A 19602-nucleotide genomic window follows, 5' to 3' on the forward strand; every position below is an offset into this window, starting at 1 on the left:
ACTTGCCTCCCACACCATATATTCTTAATACCTTCCATACAGCATCTCTATCAACTCTATCATATGCCTTCTCCAGATCCAGAAATGCTACATACAAATCCATTTGCTTTTCTAAGTATTTCTCACATACATTCTTCAAAGCAAACACCTGATCCACACATCCTCTACCACTTCTGAAACCACACTGCTCTTCCCCAGTCTGATGCTCTGTATATGACTTCACCCTCTCAATCAATACCCTCCCATATAATTTACCAGGAATACTCAACAAACTTATACCTCTGTAATTTGAGCACTCACTCTTATCCCCTTTGCCTTTGTACAACGGCACTATGCACGCATTCCGCCAATCCTCAGGCACCTCACCATGAGTCATACATACATTAAATAACCTTACCAACCAGTCAACAATACAGTCACCCCCCTTTTTTTAATAAATTCCACTGCAATACCATCCAAACCTGCTGCCTTGCCGGCTTTCATCTTCTGCAAAGCTTTTACTACCTCTTCTCTGTTTACCAAATCATTATATATATATACACATATGGAGCTGTATCCATGGGGCTAGGAGAGAAAGAATACTTCCTGCGTATTCCTTGTCATAGAAGGCGACTAATAGGGGAGCGAGTTGGGGGCTGGAGATCCTCCTCTCCATTTTGTACTTTTCAAAAAAAAAAAAAAAAAAAAAAAAAAAAAAAGAAAGAAAGAAAAAAAGAAAAGAAGGCTAAGTGAGGATATTCCTTTTAAGGCCCAGTCTCCTGTTCTTAATGCTACTTCGCTAATGCAGGAAGCGACGATGAGTATGAAAAAAAATATGGGGCAGTAGTTTTGGTGCATTGCACATGAAAGCTAAAGGATGTATGTTGGATGTGAGCAAATGTGGCCTTTCTCTGTCTGTTTTTGACACCACCGTACTAATGCAGGAAACTGCAAGCATGTACAAAATATATATATACCTATATGTAAAGTGTGTTAGTGGTTTTGATGCACAAGACTAGGTTATAGTGATGGGTGATTTGAATGCAAAGGTGAGTAATGTGTCAGTTGAGGGAATAATTGGTATACATGGGGTGTTCAGTGTTGTAAATGGAAATTGTGAAGAGCTTGTAGATTTATGTACTGAAAAAGGACTGGTGATTGGGAATACCTTAGTTTAAAAAGAGAGATATACATAAGTATACGTATGGAAGTAGGAGAGATGGCCAGAGAGCATAATTGGATTATGTGTTAATTAATAGGCGCGCAAAAGAGAGACTTTTGGAAGTTAATGTGCTGAGAGGTGCAACTGGAGGGATGTCTGATCATTATCTTGTGGAGGTGAAGGTGAAGATTTGTAGAGGTTTTCAGAAAAGAAGAGAGAATGTTGCAGTGAAGAGAGTGGTGAAAGTAAGTGAGCTTGGGAAGGAGACTTATGTGAGGAAGTACCAGGAGAGACTGAGTACAGAATGGAAAAAGGTGAGAACAAAGGAGGTAAGGGAAGTGGGCGAGGAATGGGATGCATTTAAGGAAGCAGTGATGGCTTGCGCAAAAGATGCTTGTGGCATGAGAAGCGTGGGAGGTGGGTTGATTAGAAAGGGTAGTGAGTGGTGGGATGAAGTAAGATTATTAGTAAAAGAGGCATTTGGATGATTTTTGCAGAGAAATAATGCAAATGACTGGGAAATGTATAAAAGAAAGAGGCAGGAGGTCAAGAGAAAGGTGCAAGAGGTGAAAAAGAGGGCAAATCAGACTTGGGGTGAGAGAGTATAATTAAATTTTAGGGAGGATAAAAAGATGTTTTGGAAGGAGGTAAATAAAGTGCGTAAGACAAGGGAACAAATGGGAACTTCAGTGAAGGGGGCTAATGGGGAGGTCATAACAAGTAGTGGTGATGTGAGGAGGTGGAGTGAGTATTTTGAAGGTTTGTTGAATGTGTTTGATGATAGAGTGGCAGATATAGGGTGTTTTGGTTGAGGTGGTGTGCAAAGTGAGAGGGTTAGGGAAAATGATTTGGTAAACAGAGAAGAGGTAGTGAAAGCTTTGCGGAAGATGAAAGCCCGCAAGGCAGCGGGTTTGGATGGTATTGCAGTGGAATTTATAAAAAAAAAAAGGGGGTGACTGTATTGTTGACTGGTTGCTAAGGTTATTTAATGTATGTATGATTCATGGTGAGGTGCCTGAGGATTGGCGGAATGCTTGCATAGTGCAACTGTACAAAGGCAAAGGGGACAAAGGTGAGTGCTCAAATTACAGAGGTATAAGTTTGTTGAGTATTCCTGGGAAATTATATGGGAGGGTATTAATTGAGAGGGTGAAGGCATGTACAGAGCATCAGATTGGGGAAGAGCAGTGTGGTTTCAGAAGTGGTAGAGGATGTGTGGATCAGGTGTTTGCTTTGAAGAATGTTATGTGAGAAATACTTAGAAAAGCAAATGGATTTGTATGTAGCATTTCTGGATCTGGAGAAGGCATATGATAGAGTTGATAGGATGCTCTGTGGAAGGTATTAAAAATATATGGTGTGGGAGGCAAGTTGTTAGAAGCAGTGAAAAGTTTTTATCGAGGATGTAAGGCATGTGTACGTGTAGGAAGTGAGGAAAGTGATTGGTTCTCAATGAATGTAGGTTTGCGGTAGGGGTGTGTGATGTCTCCATGGTTGTTTAATTTGTTTATGGATGGGGTTGTTAGGGAGGTGAATGCAAGAGTTTTGGAAAGAGGGGCAGGTATGCTGTCTGTTGTGGATGAGAGAGCTTGGGAAGTGAGTCAGTTGTTGTTCACTGATGATACAGCGCTGGTGGCTGATTCATGTGAGAAACTGCAGAAGCTGGTGACTGAGTCTGGTAAAGTGTGTGAAAGAAGAAAGTTGAGAGTAAATGTGAATAAGAGCAAGGTTATTAGGTACAGTAGGGTTGAGGGTCAAGTCAACTGGGAGGTAAATTTGAATGGAGAAAAACTGGAGCAAGTGAAGTGTTTTAGATATCTGGGAGTGGATTTGGCAGCAGATGGAACCATGGAAGCGGAAGTGAATCATAGGGTGGAGGAGGGGGCGAAAATTCTGGGAGCCTTGAAGAATGTGTGGAAGTCGAGAACATTATCTCGGAAAGCAAAAATGGGTATGTTTGAAGGAATAGTGGTTCCAACAATGTTGTATGGTTGCGAGGCGTGGGCTATGGATAAAGTTGTGCGCAGGAGGGTGCATGTGCTGGAAATGAGATGTTTGAGGACAATATGTGGTGTGAGGTGCTTTGATCGAGTAAGTACTAATAGGGTAAATGAGAGATGTGTGGTAATGAAAAGAGTGTGGTTGAGAGAGCAGAAGAGGGTGTTTGGAAATGGTTTGGTCACATGGAGAGAATGAGTGAGGAAAGATTGACAAAGAGGATATATGTGTCAGAGGTGGAGGGAACGAGGAGAAGTGGGAGACCACATTGGAGGTGGAAAGATGGAGTGAAAAAGATTTTGAGTGATCGGGGCCTGAACATGCAGGTGGAAGAAAAGCATGCAAGGAATGGAGTGAATTGGAACGATGTGGTATACCAGGGTCGACGTGCTGTCAATGGATTGAATCAGGGCATGTGAAGCGTCTGGGGTAAACCATGGAAAGTTCTGTGGGGCCTGGATGTGGAAAGGGAGCTGTGGTTTCAGTGCATTATTACATGACAGCTAGAGACTGAGTGTGAACGAATGGGGCCTTCGTTGTCTTTTCCTAGCACTACCTCGCACACATGAGGGGGGAGGGGGTTGTTATTTCATGTGTGGCGAGGTGGCGATGGGAATGAATAAAGGCAGACAGAATGAATTATGTACATGTGTATATATGTATACGTCTGTGTGTGTGTATATATATATGTATACGTTGAGATGTATTGGTATGTATATTTGCGTAAGTGGACGTGTATGTATATACATGTGTATGTGGGTGGGTTGGGGCATTCTTTCGTCTGTTCCTTTGCGATACCTCGCTAATGCGGGAGACAGCGACAAAGCAAAATAAATAAATATATATAAAGATGGATAAAGATGCAACTCCAATAAAATGTTACAGTGAAAATCATAAAACAACGTGTCTTACCATCAATGTTATTTGGTTCCCTAACATCAATAATATTGAGTTCTGAATTATGACCCATCATTTTGTCCGTAGTATATGCAATCATGGTGCCTGAATATGAAAAAGATACACCACGGACTGAGGTCTTCATTTCTAAGGTTGCCATGGACGATCCTGTTTCAATATCCCAGACCCTGAAAGAAAAAAAGAAGATTGTAAAAGATATGCTATCTTTATATTACAGCATATTCATCAATAAACCCATTCCCAATCATAAGGAGTGAATCAGGTAAATGCAACTTCTTAATTCACCAATATCCTCACTGCTTTGGTGTGATCAGATCTTCCACGCTTACGTAACTACTTCTTGGACTTTTTCTTTTTGCATACCAAGTTAATTTATCGAATGAGACCAATGTCTCCTCTCACCCCATCTCTACACACAAAGTGGTTACACTTGCAAATGATGCCAAAGTATTCCTCGGACATCCTTATCTATAGAAACCCACACTACATTATAAAATTTACCTTTGCATGTCTTCCCTGAAATTTTTCTTCTATTTTCTTTCCTAAATATTATGTTACACATCTTTCATACCACTTGCTAGGAATTACATAACCCTATTTTTCTTTTTCTTATCATTTTTTCTTTTTTGGGCAGATCTTGGTATAGTCCAAACATCATTACCAACCAGTAACTGCCTCTCATCTAAAAATTCCAGTCTAACACCTGATCTTTGATTTCACCATTTTTAACACTTCTAGATACTGTAACACCAACTTTTCCTTCCAACATAATCTTTACTCCACGTACTAACATCTACGACCGTGTGTATGAGGAGATCCCAGCCCATGGACAAGATCCAGCCAGCCAAAGAGTTTCATACAGCTTACAAACACGGCAAGTTAAAACTGGTGAAGCCACTGATTATTACCTTAAGTCAACCTAACAGTTGGCAGCAAAAAGCATATAACAAAAAGTGGACAGTTCTTTATTGTAACTTTTGCATAGTATGTGTGAGTGAGGAATATACTGGTTGCGGACCCCTGCATAATCTTCATGGTTATATTCATATTCTACATAAATGAAGATGCAGATCAGCTTAAATACAATATAAGAATACACCATAATATCAATAATTCAGCAGCCATTCATTTCATCAGACTTGAAGCATGTTACGACGTACTTGTGTAAACTTACCCCTAGCTGACAACAGCTGGTTTTCTTTACTTTTGTTATTCACCATTTAATTTCTATTGATGCTACTTAAAGCCTGGCTTACCTCATAGTCTGATCAGCTGAGCCAGTTACAAACAGAGTACTGTCCCATTTGACATCGATGGACCAAACCGCTCCTGAGTGGCCATCGTAAGTACCTAGACGTTCTCCATTGATGGAATACCATACATTTGGCTTGGGGTCTTTTGATGCAGAGAACAGCAAGTCACCCTCACGGTTAAATTTAATTTGCGTAATAGAACGTTCATGACCCTGAAGCATAATAGGCTTCTGCAAAGTATAAAAGACACTATTAGAACAAATTTTACACACTAATATTGTTATCAATTACTCACTAACAAGCCTAGCACCATCTTCAGGTAAGAAGATGCCTAATACTCTATGATGATGGAGTAGGTATAAGTCATTTTTTAAATAATTGAATTATTCAAAGCCAATGATGAAACAACTTGATATGCACAAAAGGAGTAAAGAATTAAAAATTCAGTATGCATCCGAAGAGTTTGTGGGATGTGTGCAGAATAAAAATAATGAGACAGTAATGAAAGGAATTAACATAAAACTGAGACATGACAATAGATGACCAAAATGAATAATAATAAAAAAAATCAGACAAAACTTAAGAGTTGTCATCAAAAGTCCCAATGGGTTTAAACAAACTAAGCAAAAAACTGATAAATCTAATCATTTCAAAATAAAATACCTGTGCTACATAAATTTCTTAATACAAAAAAAAAAAAACTGTTTGGCACGAGAAAGCACAACACTTGATGATTCCATCAAATCCACAATTAAAAACAGAAGCATTTTCCACGTATTAAATATGCCAATGTACATGCTCTCTGTATCCTATGATTTATCTACCGAACAAAATTTTCAGTTATGATCTGATAAGTTGAAACTTGCATCCAAAGGAACCAGTTATGCACAAACACGAGTTCAGGAATACCTCGCTACATCTTCTCATCCAGAGTCCCAAGGTGCCAAGTACGCTCAAGATCTGTTTCATAGAATAAGACGAGGATCAGAATGCTGGCCATTACTTATCACCTGCCATTCCAAAGAACTGAGAGGGTTCCATGGGTTTCCAGACCAATTCAATAAATCTATCACCAGTTTGAGGACATCCACAGTGTCTCTTTCCATGTCTGTGTTGTTGTATATAAATTACCAATATCTAAAGAAAAACTCATATCAACCTGCAAGATGGGAAGTTGGTACCTTAATGCTTAGTTTATCATACGAGTAAAGCTTGAGGAAAGTGCTGTTCAATGAACCCGAACCTTATAATCTGGCGACCATGTGGCCATCTTTGTGCCATTACACCGGGACTCCCAGCAAACAACATGAATTATCATCATCATACAACAAGGCATTAGTATCCAGACTACAACTCGATGTAATTATACCCCAAGCAACAAGTCACCTTTTGTGAAGTTGTATGATCATCTGTTAATGAAAGGGGAGTAAACTCTCCCCTCAGAACTTTGAATTCCAAAGGAGTCCATTTCCCTGCAACTGTAAGTTGTACAACCTTGAAGCCTATTAATAATACTATCAGACAATCCTAGGACTCCTTTACGGGGCTCCTGTAGTTTTGAGACTGCAATGAACATAGGCATTCATATATGAAGTGATAGCAGCATGTGGGGTTTGCGCTTTAAAAAAAAGACCAAGTGTCTCCAAGAAAGATACGTCAACACCAAACCCAGTTAGTGCTCAACGCTATCTCAGCAACACGCTCCCACCGTAAAAGTCTATCTCCTGAAACCACCGTAAAAGTCTATCTCCTGAAGCAAGTTGGGGCCTATATACTGTTTCTTATTTGTATCATAAAAAAAAGTAAACGTTATAATTAATATAAACATATTACATTAGTCTACGGGCTCTCCAGCATTATAACAGGCGTATTTCCCTATCCATTAGGGGAATCCTCGTATTTTGAACTTTAAGGACACCACAAGTGTCACAGACCACCCTCCACCACCCCACTACACACAACACCACCACTACAGGACACAGCCAATAATCAAAACTAATAAAAAGATGTGGAGGTATTATTTATAATTAACCCCAGGACCTTAGCTTGCCATATACTGGCTCTGCATTACGTCAATCACATATGGTGATTACTCCTATATTGTCCTTTTATCTTCAGTATCCCACATCCTCTGAAGATATTCAATAGGATAAAAGGTATATATATATATATATATATATATATATATATATATATATATATATATATATATAGTCTTCCGTGTTGGACCAAATGTAAACAAACCTGCCATGGCAGAGACCCAACTTCTCAAAACTTTCTCTGCCGACATATAATTATAAACTTTTCACTGGCTATTTCATGACTAAATGAGTGAGGTTCACCCTAAAGCTTTAATCCCGACAGAGAGAAATGATTACTCGAAAATACGTCATTGTGAGAAACTCGCATCGAAAAGTGCAACATGTGGTGCAATGTCACTCCTATATAAACCGGTCATGTAAATCAATACACATCAACTCAACATCTCTGGTCATAATAATAGTTGAGAAATGAACTCCTTCTCCTTAAAATTGTAATGGAAGGAATGTTTTTACCAACCATTTTTGGGTTGGGGAAGGAGGGACTTAGACCCTCACTCTCCTAATGACAACACGAGACTGGCCATCGGTGCTGCCATCTGCCGCCACACGGCACAATTACACCATCAACCTCCATTATCTCTATTATTAACCTTAATTTTCCTCTAATACCACTTCTCAAAATAGTATATACCTATCTAAATTATAATTTTGCCATTTCTGACAAGTACAAATAAATTGGGTTAACTTTCAAGGGGTTACGGGTATATTTGTACATCCGAGAGGACTACGGCGTCAAAGTTTTCTAAACGACCTACACTCACAAGGCTCACATGAAGTTTTCTAAATGACCTACACTCACAAGGATCACATAAAGTTTTCTAAACGACCTACACTCACAAGCCTCACATAAAGTTTTCTAAATGACCTGCTCTCACAAGGCCACATAAAGTTTTCTAAATGACCTACTCTCACAAGGCTCACATAAAGTTTTCTAAATGACCTGTTCTCACAAGGCTCACATAAAGTTTTCTAAATGACCTACACTCACAAGTCCCACATAAAGTTTTCTAAATGACCTACACTCACAAGGCTTACATAAAGTTTTCTAAATGACCTACACTCACAAGGCCCACATAAAGTTTTCTAAATGACCTGCTCTCACAGGGCCCACATAAAGTTTTCTAAATGACCTACTCTCACAAGTCCCACATAAAGTTTTCTAAATGACCTGCTCTCACAAGGCCCACATAAAGTTTTCTAAGTGACCTACTCTCACAAGGCCCACATAAAGTTTTCTAAATGACCTGCTCTCACAAGGCTCACATAAAGATTTCTAAATGACCTACTCTCACAAGGCTTACATAAAGTTTTCTAAATGACCTGCTCTCACAAGACCCACATAAAGTTTTCTAAATGACCTACTCTCACAAGGCTTACATAAAGTTTTCTAAATGACCTGCTCTCACAAGACCCACATAAAGTTTTCTAAATGACCTGCTCTCACAAGACCCACATAAAGTTTTCTAAATGACCTACTCTCACAAGCCTCACATAAAGTTTTCTAAATGACCTACACTCACAAGGCCCATATAAAGTTTTCTAAGTTACCTACTCTCACAAGACCCACATAAAGTTTTCTAAATGACCTACACTCACAAGGCCCATATAAAGTTTTCTAAGTTACCTACTCTCACAAGACCCACATAAAGTTTTCTAAATGACCTACTCTCACAAGGCCCACATAAAGTTTTCTAAATGACCTGCTCTCACAAGGCCCACATAAAGTTTTCTAAATGACCTACTCTCACAAGGCCCATATAAAGTTTTCTAAATGACCTGCTCTCACAAGGCTTACATAAAGTTTTCTAAATGACCTACTCTCACAAGACCCATATAAAGTTTTCTAAGTGACCTACTCTCACAAGGCCCACATAAAGTTTTCTAAATGACCTACTCTCACAAGGCCCACATAAAGTTTTCTAAATGACCTACTCTCACAAGGCCCACATAAAGTTTTCTAAATGACCTACACTCACAAGGCCCACATAAAGTTTTCTAAGTGACCTACTCTCACAAGTCCCACATAAAGTTTTCTAAATGACCTACTCTCACAAGTCCCACATAAAGTTTTCTAAATGACCTACACTCACAAGGCCTCATATAATGTTTTCTAAATGACCTGCTCTCACAAGGCCAGACCATATCAAACTTTTGAGTCAAATAATTATCATCAACTGGTTCTTTCAGTCGATCAATTAATAATGCCTTAAGGCGACTTATAATTAATAAAAATCATATGATTAACAAAAAATCAGTCATTTAACATTTCGTTATCCAGGTTAAATAAATTCAAACACCACATAACTTTCTAAATATTTTGTTATATCAAAGTGAACTTGCTCTGAGAGTAGATAAATATAAAGATATTTATTTCTAATCTTTATCTAAATGCTAAATTATGCATTTGGCAATACACAAAAGTAATTAATAATTAATCCATTGACTTGATTTACGCCCCCGTTAGCGTCCATTGTGCACCCCATGCTCAATCCTCTGAGCGGTAGCGCAAAGGGATTCCAGGGACTACTGACCCAAAATTGTTTCAAGGTTGTGCAAAGGGATTCCAGGGACTACTGACCCAAAATTGTTTCAAGGTTGTGCAAAGGGATTACAGGGACTACTGACCCAAAATTGTTTCAAGGTTGTGCAAAGGGATTCCAGGGACTACCGACCCAAAATTGTTTCAAGGTAGTGCAAAGGGATTCCAGGGACTACCGACCCAAAATTGTTTCAAGGTAGGGCAAAGGGATTCCAGGGACTACTGACCCAAAATTGTTTCAAGGTAGCGCAAAGGGATTACAGGGACTACCGACCCAAAATTGTTTCAAGTTGATTCATTGGTTTATTTAGACCTATCCCTAAAAGGCTCTTAATCTTTTAATAGTCTAAGTGCAAATCCCAAGCTAAAAACTTTACGTTGCAAATAATTAACATATCCTGCTCCAAGAAACCTCAATAGGACCTTATTTACTGTCTCCAAATACGTGTTCTACTTCATATATTCCACTGTGTTGCAAAATGTCTCCCGCAAATACGTCCGTACTCTTCCAAAAGGTCTAAAAGGTACTTTCCAAATACAGTTTTGCGACATTTAAATGACAAACCAACTTAATTTTTTATTAACTTTATCATATATGCTCCTGGAGGCCCCTAAATGAGAAGAAACCCAAATTCTAATTTGAATTCCTAAACCAATATGTCTGTCGCTGGCTTCAGAAAGCAAAAGCTATATTCTAATCTCAGGATGTTTAGGGAATAAGCTTCTTCAGGGACATAAATAATCAATATATATATATATATATATATATATATATATATATATATATATATATATATATATATACACACACAAAAGACTTGATTCACTATAGTTCGAAATTGAGGAAAGTGTTGTGACGTGTGTTTCAGCGGGAAAGCAGCTGATATATTAATTTTTTTTGGCGCGTGTACATTTTAAGTATAAGTTTGTATAGATTTAAGTATAAGTGTATATATACACTTACGATTAAAGTGTGAATTTTCTAATCTTTCCTTCCCCTGCAGTCATATACATATTTCTCTAATAATTGCATATACACTTAGCGTAAACTTATGCGGGATGAGTAATAAAAAAAATTAGGTTTTTTTAAACAGTTATCTCAGCTATAATGATAAATTTAATTTTAAATAAATCTATTCCTTTCCAAAGATTTTGTCATTTCGATGCAAAGTGAAGAAGCCATAGTTCTGAAACATTAATCATCTGTAGCGGACAATGAGTCTTTAAGTAACATTTTAGGTAATATATTCAACTATTTACACACATGTATCTTATAAAAAAACAAACTCACTCCATTGAAACTTGAATATATGGGGAAAAAAAAAGGAAATATGGACACCATGTAACTGGCAACTGGTCGAACGCACGCCAGTTTTCGGGGAAAGTTTGACATATTAGATCATTTCACCTTTTGGTTATACGTTTCATTATATTTGAAAAAAAATAACGGGAAACTGTCTCGGGGAGAACTTTTTGTTTTACTAATAAATTATATATATATATAAAAAAGTAAATTTTTAGGTCTGTATCCCCTCCAGTTGAACAACAGAACACACATGCCCAACACGTTTTCACCTTTTGATTATACGTTCCATTATATTTGAAAAAAAGAAATAACGGAAAACTGTCTCGGGGAGAACCTTTTTTTTCACTAATAAATCATATATAAAAAAAAAGTAAATTTTTAGGTCTGTATCCCCTCCACTTGAACAACACATGCCCAACGCGTTGTACGACAACTGAATAGCAACATTATTGAAACGCCGTAAGTCTAATTCGTAAACAGTTTATCCCCCTTTTTAGTCAGTATCGTCCCCCTTATCGTGCCAGGTATGCATTATCTGCCGTACTACGTCTTCATGGAAGATCATTGTGCGGGGAATGGGAAGAATTGGGTTGCTGTGGAGTCTGGCAGCCGACAGATCACAAGTGCCTTTGCCTAATCTTAACTCTCCCTCTGCAGATTTATCAAATATATTACGGTATTATTTCGTCTCCATGTGCCACCTTATGTACTCCTATTCAAGGCACGGTGGTTATCTTGCCGACAAATCCGCACTTGTCCGTCATATGGTACTACTATGCAAGCACGGTGGTTATTTTGCCGATAGATTCGCACCTGTCCGTCATATGGTACTACTATGCAAGCACGGTGGTTATTTTGCCGAAAGATCAGCACCTGTCATATGGTACTACTATGCAAGCACGGTGGTTATTTTGCCGACAGATCCGCACCTGTCAGTCATATGGTACTAATATGCAAGCACGGTGGTTATTTTGCCGATATATCCACCTGTCTGTCATATGGTACTACTATTCAAGTACGGTGGTTATTTTGCCGATAGATCAGCACCTGTCTGTCATATGGTACTACTATTCAAGCACGGTGGTTATTTTGCCGATAGATCAGCACCTGTTCGTCACATGGTATTTTGCGACATATCTTTTCCAGAACCAGTGTGGCTCAGGGATACTTCAGAAATAACCAAGCGTCTGGGGTAAACCATGGAAAGTTCTGTGGGGCATGGATGTGGAAAGGGAACTTCACATGCCCAGGTTTAATCCATTGACAGCACGTTGACCCTGGTATACCACATCGTTCTAATTCACTCTATTCCTTGCAAGCCTTTCACCCTCCTGCATGTTCAGGCCCCAATTGCTCAAAATCTTTTTCACACCATCTTTCCACCTCCAATTTGGTCTCCCACTTCTCCTCGTTCCCTCCATCTCTGACACATATATCCTCTTTGTCAATCTTTCCTCACTCATTCTCTCCATGTGACCAATCCATTTCAATACACCCTCTTCTGCTCTCTCAACCACACTTTTTATTATCACACATCTCTCTTACCCTTTCATTACTTACTCGATCAAACCACCTCGCACTACATATTGTCCTTAAACATCTCATTTCCAACACATCCACCCTCATCTGCACAACCCTATCTATAGCTCATGCTTTGCAACCATATAACATTGTTGGTACCCCTATTCCTTCAAACATACCCATTTTTGCTTTCTGAGATAATGTTCTTGCCTTCCACACATTCTTCAACACTCCCAGAACCTTCGCCCCCTCCCCCACCCTGTGACTCACTTCAGCTTCCATGGTTCCATCCGCTGCCAAATCCACTCCCAGATATCTAAAATGCTTCACTTCCTCCAGTTTTTCTCCATTCAAACTTACCTCTCAATTGACTTGTCCCTCAACTCTACTGTACCTAATAACCTTGCTCTTATTGAAGTTTACTCTCAGCTTTCTCCTTTCACACACTTTACCAAACTCAGTCACCAGCTTCTGCAGTTTCTCACCTGAATCAGCCACAAGTGCTGTATCATCAGCGAACAACAACTGACTCACTTCCCAAGCCCTCTCATCACAACAGACTGCATACTTGCCCCCTCTCCAAAACTCTTGCATTCACCTCCCTAACAACCCCATCCATAAAAAAATTAAACCAGAGTTTTTTATTTATTTCTCCCTCTGGTAGGTAGGTCTATGGTAATTTTTATTGTTGCTAGATGAAGACCTGGGTCTAAAAGCCCATTTTTCATGGGATGTTTAGCTCCAGCACTTCGCTTTTTTTTTTTTTTTTTTCATTAACAGTTCTACTAATCTATTCTTTGAGCAGAGGGCATGGGTATACTGTCTGTGGCCTACACAGAATATGTTGGTACGGTTGTGAAACCCTATAGCTGAACCATGGAAGGATCATTATTCAGGAGAGAAGTTGGTTCATAATCTTTAGGATGGTTGTGGGCCAACTAAATGCTGATTCATAGTGCTTCCTTAGTAGTTTACTAGCCATTCTATCCCTTCTACATATGTTATCTTAGGTACACAATGGCCAGTACATTTTTTTATGAAAAAAGCATTTCAGACTCTTCTCTCTTTCACAAATGGCCCTGATTTTCCTTCTGATTTTGGCTTGAACTCTTTAGCTCTCATCAGTGATCTTGCTTGTGCAACTTTAAAGTTTATGTGATTTTTCCGAGGTGTTTATTTTGTAGGTTGAAATACCTGGAAAGGTTGCCAATTTCTCACTAAATCCCTGATCATTTGATGTCTATTGGTTGTTTTATTATTATTATTATATCAACAGGTACTTGCTCATATACAGAGAAAATGGCCAAAAGTTTACGGAGTAAATGGAGACGGAAATGCTTGAAGATAAAGCGTGTAAGGTATGGCAAAAAGGAGTTGGCTAGCCTTATGAAAGTGGTACAGAATGGAAATGAACTAGTTCAAATCAAAGACGCTATGCAAGGTGAGAACTTACAACTTATCAGTATGTAGTCACCCATTCTCAATCCATGTCTTGTGTGCTTCCACATTAGTACAAAAACTTGCTACTTTTTGATACTAAGTTGATTTGGCTCTCATATCAATACTTAAAAGCTTGCTACATTTTGATACTAAGATGATTTGTGAAGTAAAATTTGTCTCTTTCCACACCTCCAACTTTATACACAAAATAATCCCATTGTATAGTCAGAAGTCAATTCTCTAAGCCTCCTAATACGAAGAAGCCCCCTAACCCAATTGGTATATTCACCATGTCTGTTTTATCCATGGTTTACCTTTTCTCCTGGTACCTTTAGCACCACTAACATAAATGATGTTTATCGTCCTGTCACTGGCCATGCTTTCTGCACGTCCGTTTGATATAAAAACAAGTACACCCATGCCTTTTTTTGTTTTTTTAATACAAATCCTGTGCAGATCTTTGTCCAATATCTCTTCTCCCAATTGCAGCTATATTGTACAAGATATTCATCTCTGACATTCAGTTGCTATGTATCTTGACCAAGCAAAAGTAAGGTTTTGTGTCCATATATCAGACCTGGGACACTAATCTGTGAACTCTCCAATGAAATGCTTCCCATTCACCAATGATTTATACCTCTAACTCTTTGCCTGAATATGGTCATTGTATCTAATTACTCACTAATTTACCACCTATAATCATCTTCCATTTAACTGTCACAGGTCAACATTCTCAAGTACATGAATCTTGCTCAAACTCTTTCATCCTTCATTGACACACATCAGAGCAACTGACTGTTGCATCTAACTTATCGTGCAATTCAACCAACACAACAGTACTGTATAAAACATCTGTGGCACCTTTAATCTTTTAAAACATGATTAACTAGTGTATAGCTATTGCCCCCCCACCTCACTTTTGTCCCTCCCCTATTACAGTAATTCATATTATTTATTAACTTTGTTTCATACAAAGCCTCTGAAATTTGTTTTTTGATTAAAAGAACATATCTGAATTAAATTCATATTTTTCCAGTTGTGAAAGCTGCAGGAAAAAAAAAGACAGATCAGGCTGCAATTGAAGCAGTGAAAGCAACACCAACAACATCAGAAGGGCTTACCTCAACAACAGCAGAAGGGCTTACCCCAACATCAGAAGAGCTTACCTCAACAACATCAGAAGGGCTTACCCCAACATCAGAAGAGCTTACCTCAACAACATCAGAAGGGCTTAACTCAACAACATCAGAAGGGCTTACCTCAACAACATCAACATCAGAAGGGCTTAACTCAACAACATCAGAAGGGCTTACCTCAACAACATCAGAAGGGCTTACCTCGACAATATCAGAAGAGCGTACCCCAACATCAAGAGGGTTTACCTCGAAAAAATGTGGCAAAACAACTCTCAAAGCTTTAAAAAAGGTATATGGACATATACCTAGGTGGTTTCCTCCACGGAAAGTCAAGAAAATAGAGAAATTACAAAGGCGTTTGAAAGCAAGGAAGAATAAGATAAAGGTAGGACACTTTTAACCTACTCCATGCAGCCAAGGTGTAGATGACTGGGTATCTTTTTTTAACCGCTGTGGCTGAAGTGTATATGTTATGTCTTGAATCAGCTACCTCTGCTTGAGGGGAAATAAGGGCCATTAATGCTTCGAGCACCATCTGATGCTTCAGCCTATATTTTTTCCATTAGTCTATGTGGAGATGTCAAGGAGGCCTGTAAGAGATTTGTGCCTGTATGTTAGCTGTTTGTTGAGTAATTTGTTAAGCTGTGACACTCATGCATGATGATGGACATTCTTCATGAAAACCTTTTGTAATCATATTTGTTTGTGACAAAATATTTTCAGAATTACATAGCTGGTATGTTGAGACACTTTCAGTTTTACTTACTTTTACAATAGTTCCATGGCATACTTTAATTAGTTGTGTATTCATAGGAACAAAAATATTTTATTCAGTCTTTACAGTTTAATACTAAGTAATCAATATTTTCCTGTCATTTGACTCAATTTGACCCTGGAGTTGGGTAAGGTGAGAACATAGGATAATTTGGTGTAACAAGAAAATTTTGTTTCATACGATGAAAAGACATAAAAATTACATATCCTAGGCTGGCTAATGCTTACTCAGTTTACCAGAAAAATTAACTGTCCTCTTTTGGGTGTCCCTTTAACTACAAGAGGTCCTTATAGTTTCTTGATTATACCTGTTTTAGGGAAAGAACTCTTGTCACTCAGGTCAGTGACCAGAAGGCGACTGTTGGTTGGTTTGGTCTAGAACCTATCAGTTCTATTCTTTTGAACCTTACCCCAAGCTTATCATCATCAGTTTCTTCACTATACCAAAAATAATAATAGACTTTGGACAATCCAATCACACAGGGTGGATATCAGTAAATTCAGCCACTACATAATCACTCACAGCATGGGTCATATCATATCTGTCACTTGATTTCAAACTTATTCAGCTATCATAGAGACTTCCTTTATCTGTAGAATCATCCAACACAGCATTGATGTAACTTTCATTGTCTGATCTGCATTATTCAAAAATGAACTGTCTTTGGCTTACCCACAAGCTCAATTTACCCTAGTCTTTCCTACTCCTGGCAGCAGAGCAACTAAAAAGGGTGCATAGCAAACAATTTTTTCCTTGTTGAGTTTTGTTTCCAATTTATGAAACTGTCTGTGAATGAGTCAAGGCCCTGGATCATATACATGTAGCCATACAGTAATAGGAACCCTATATTCTCCCTTATGGTGTCTACTATAAGCATATTTAGCAATCACAATCTGCAACTGCACCACACGCTGACAGAAAAAGCAATTGTGAACTTAAAAAGTGGAAATTGAGAATTGCATTCTCATCTTAAAAGGGAAGGCGGTAAAAAGGAAGTGTACAAGCTGGTATCACACAATGTGGGTTCAACGCCATAGCCTCACCAACCTTTCCTAAAGGCATAAAGTTATATCTATTTGATGGTCCCAAGTAATTACCCAAACCTCGATCTACTTATCTACAGTTTTGCCATTTATTCTATAATATCAGCATTTCAAAAGTCATGCATAATGTCAACTATATGTCTTGAGTTCCATTCATAATAAGTCTCTATTACCTTTATTTCCTGTATGATTTAAACACATATTAAGACACGCCACAACTTGTCCCAAATCACCATGACTGGAATGATAAGCAAAAGAAAGATATGCAAACAGTTTGCACAAGAGCTCTGGGTCCTTTCGAGGCAGTTCATGATACGAGGGATCAAAGACAGCTTAATTGGAGGAAAAAAAAAAGTAGTGAGCAAGTGAAAGCATTTTTGACAATGGAAGCACAAATACTCCATTCCTGAGTGGACCTGAATCGCATATTCCTCTGATCTCATTTAAACGTATTCATGATGTTGCTTTTACCTACTTTGATAGACTCATTCTGTCACTATTCTTTGGGATGGGATGCGATGCATCAATGCATGCTTCCAACAAGAAGGGAAAGTTTTGAATTTTAATTAAACAGCACAGACAAGCAAGTTCAGAGGCCCACTCTTTCAGCACATGGATGGATGCAATCAGGACCATAAACCTTGCTTGTGTCCAAAGAGAGAGAGGCACTATCAGAGTCCAAAAAGATAGTACAGGAAGGGGAATAAGATTAGTTTGAATTATCTGAGGTGGAGTTGGAGGAGAAATGGGAACCGGAGTTGCTTTGTCTACAGGAGAGACATCTATAGTACCGTCAGAATGGAAAAGTGAAGGAAAGGTAAATTGACAGGTGTCAGAGATTCCCTTAGCTCAGGACCAGAAAGACCTCTCAGCAGATGACGAGGAGAGGTTATTGCACTTTGAATGAAGGAAAGCTTTGCCTCACGGATAATGTGCTTGCAGTGATTACGAGCACAAAGGAAGGAAAGCTTTGCCTCAGATAACGTACGTGCAGTGATTACGAGCAGTGATAAAAGCTGAATGGGAGTCAAAGGAAGGAGAGTTTTTCCAAGGCTGATATGCCTGGTCCCTTGCCTGAATGGCCTCATAATAGAAATGGTTGAACCATGGATTGGAGGAAGAGGGCATATATGCTCTCTTTCCTGCAAGAATGACCTATGCTATGTGTTTGGCAGAGACAGAAGCATCACCACATAAGAGAGTAATTCAACCAAGGAAAGTCAGAAAAGAAGTTACATAGGTCCCAGTCAGCTCTGCTGAGGTGCCAGTACTGAAGCTTAAAAGGGGCTGCTGGAGGAGGAGGTGCCTTTAGAACAGATACATTCATGAGAGTGTGATCAGATGAACCAGTTTGGGGGCGAGACTGTGTACTTGCAGCGGGTTGGGCTAGAGGTGAAGAAGGTATATGTGAAAGGATGTCACAGTCTCATGGCAGGATTTTAGACAGTTGAAGAAAGAAAAAATTTTAGAAACAGGAGAGCAACAGGCGAAAACAGTGGGAAAGTGTGGTATTAGCAAGACAGACCGAGCCACATAACGTCAAAGTTTGGAGACAGAAGGTCCTTGAGGCGTGCAACTGGTGTGTTGTTGATGAAATAAGCACAAAACACCCCTCTGGACCAAAATCGTGAGTGGAGATTATAATCAGATACTAAGAAAGGGACTCGTGTGAAGATCATTAAGACATCTGTGTCTCAGAGAGAAGTTAAGATATTGGGAGAGGTACAAGCCAGATGGTGTCCAACTGAGGGAAGGTTACGAGAGTCAACGAAGGTTGGTATAGTGAAGTGGAAAAAAAGAAAAGAAAGAGGGATCTACCGATTGGGATCCCAACTAGAACGACCGGAAGCCTATCTAAAACAACCCGCATCCTACCTTCAACGATTTGAACCCTCCGAAAAACGATCCCATTCCATGTTTCCTCCGGTTCTCTCTAAATAAACACTATCTATGTTCTGAAGATGGGACCATATGCGAATAGAATTGTAATAATGTATAATACGTTTGGGAACTGAATCACGACCTGACTTCTACCAGAGGTCACCAGACACATGGCTCAGGTCACCTGATCCTTTTGATGACCCCCGACCCCTTGTCTCTGGTGAACTTGTTATACTTGACCTTCCAGCCTGACCCTCTCCTGGCGAGGTCATGCGCTTCTGCAGGTCATTCTTACAAGTCTTTAAACCTTAGAATTTGTTCGGTTCCTCTGTCTTCCTGAAGATATGAAATAGCACGAATCTTTGTGTTACATATGTTAGTAGGGGAGATGGCCAGAGAGCGTTATTGGGTTATGTGTTAATTGATAGGCGCGCGAAAGAGAGACTTATGGATGTTAATGTGCTGAGAGGTGCAATTGGAGGGAAGTCTGATCATTATCTTGTGGAGGCGAAGGTGAAGATTTGTAGAGGTTTCAGAAAAGAAAAGAGA

General features: G+C 39.0%; 2 protein-coding genes across 2 annotated transcripts in view; one reads left to right on the top strand and one right to left on the bottom strand.

The window, feature by feature from the left end:
• Positions 1-7947, bottom strand: part of eIF3i (eukaryotic translation initiation factor 3 subunit i) — an 89247-nt gene extending 81300 nt beyond the window's left edge. Inside the window, exons 1-3 of the mRNA XM_071696844.1 lie at positions 7870-7947; positions 5314-5540; positions 4052-4224 (exon numbers count right to left, since the gene is read on the bottom strand). Of these exons, the coding sequence (XP_071552945.1) occupies positions 4052-4224; positions 5314-5540; positions 7870-7872 (403 nt within the window). The 5' untranslated portion in view covers positions 7873-7947. The remainder of the gene's footprint in view (positions 1-4051; positions 4225-5313; positions 5541-7869) is intronic.
• A 3616-nt stretch (positions 7948-11563) lies between these two features.
• Positions 11564-16101, top strand: LOC139767520 (uncharacterized). Its single transcript, XM_071696963.1, has 3 exons — positions 11564-11716; positions 14055-14219; positions 15255-16101. Exons 2-3 carry the CDS (start codon positions 14078-14080, stop codon positions 15752-15754), a joined length of 642 nt encoding a protein of 213 aa, XP_071553064.1. The 5' UTR covers positions 11564-11716; positions 14055-14077; the 3' UTR covers positions 15755-16101.
• Positions 16102-19602: the final 3501 nt, after the last annotated feature.

Source organism: Panulirus ornatus, chromosome 61 (assembly GCF_036320965.1).
Source record: "Panulirus ornatus isolate Po-2019 chromosome 61, ASM3632096v1, whole genome shotgun sequence".
Taxonomy (NCBI): domain Eukaryota; kingdom Metazoa; phylum Arthropoda; class Malacostraca; order Decapoda; family Palinuridae; genus Panulirus; species Panulirus ornatus.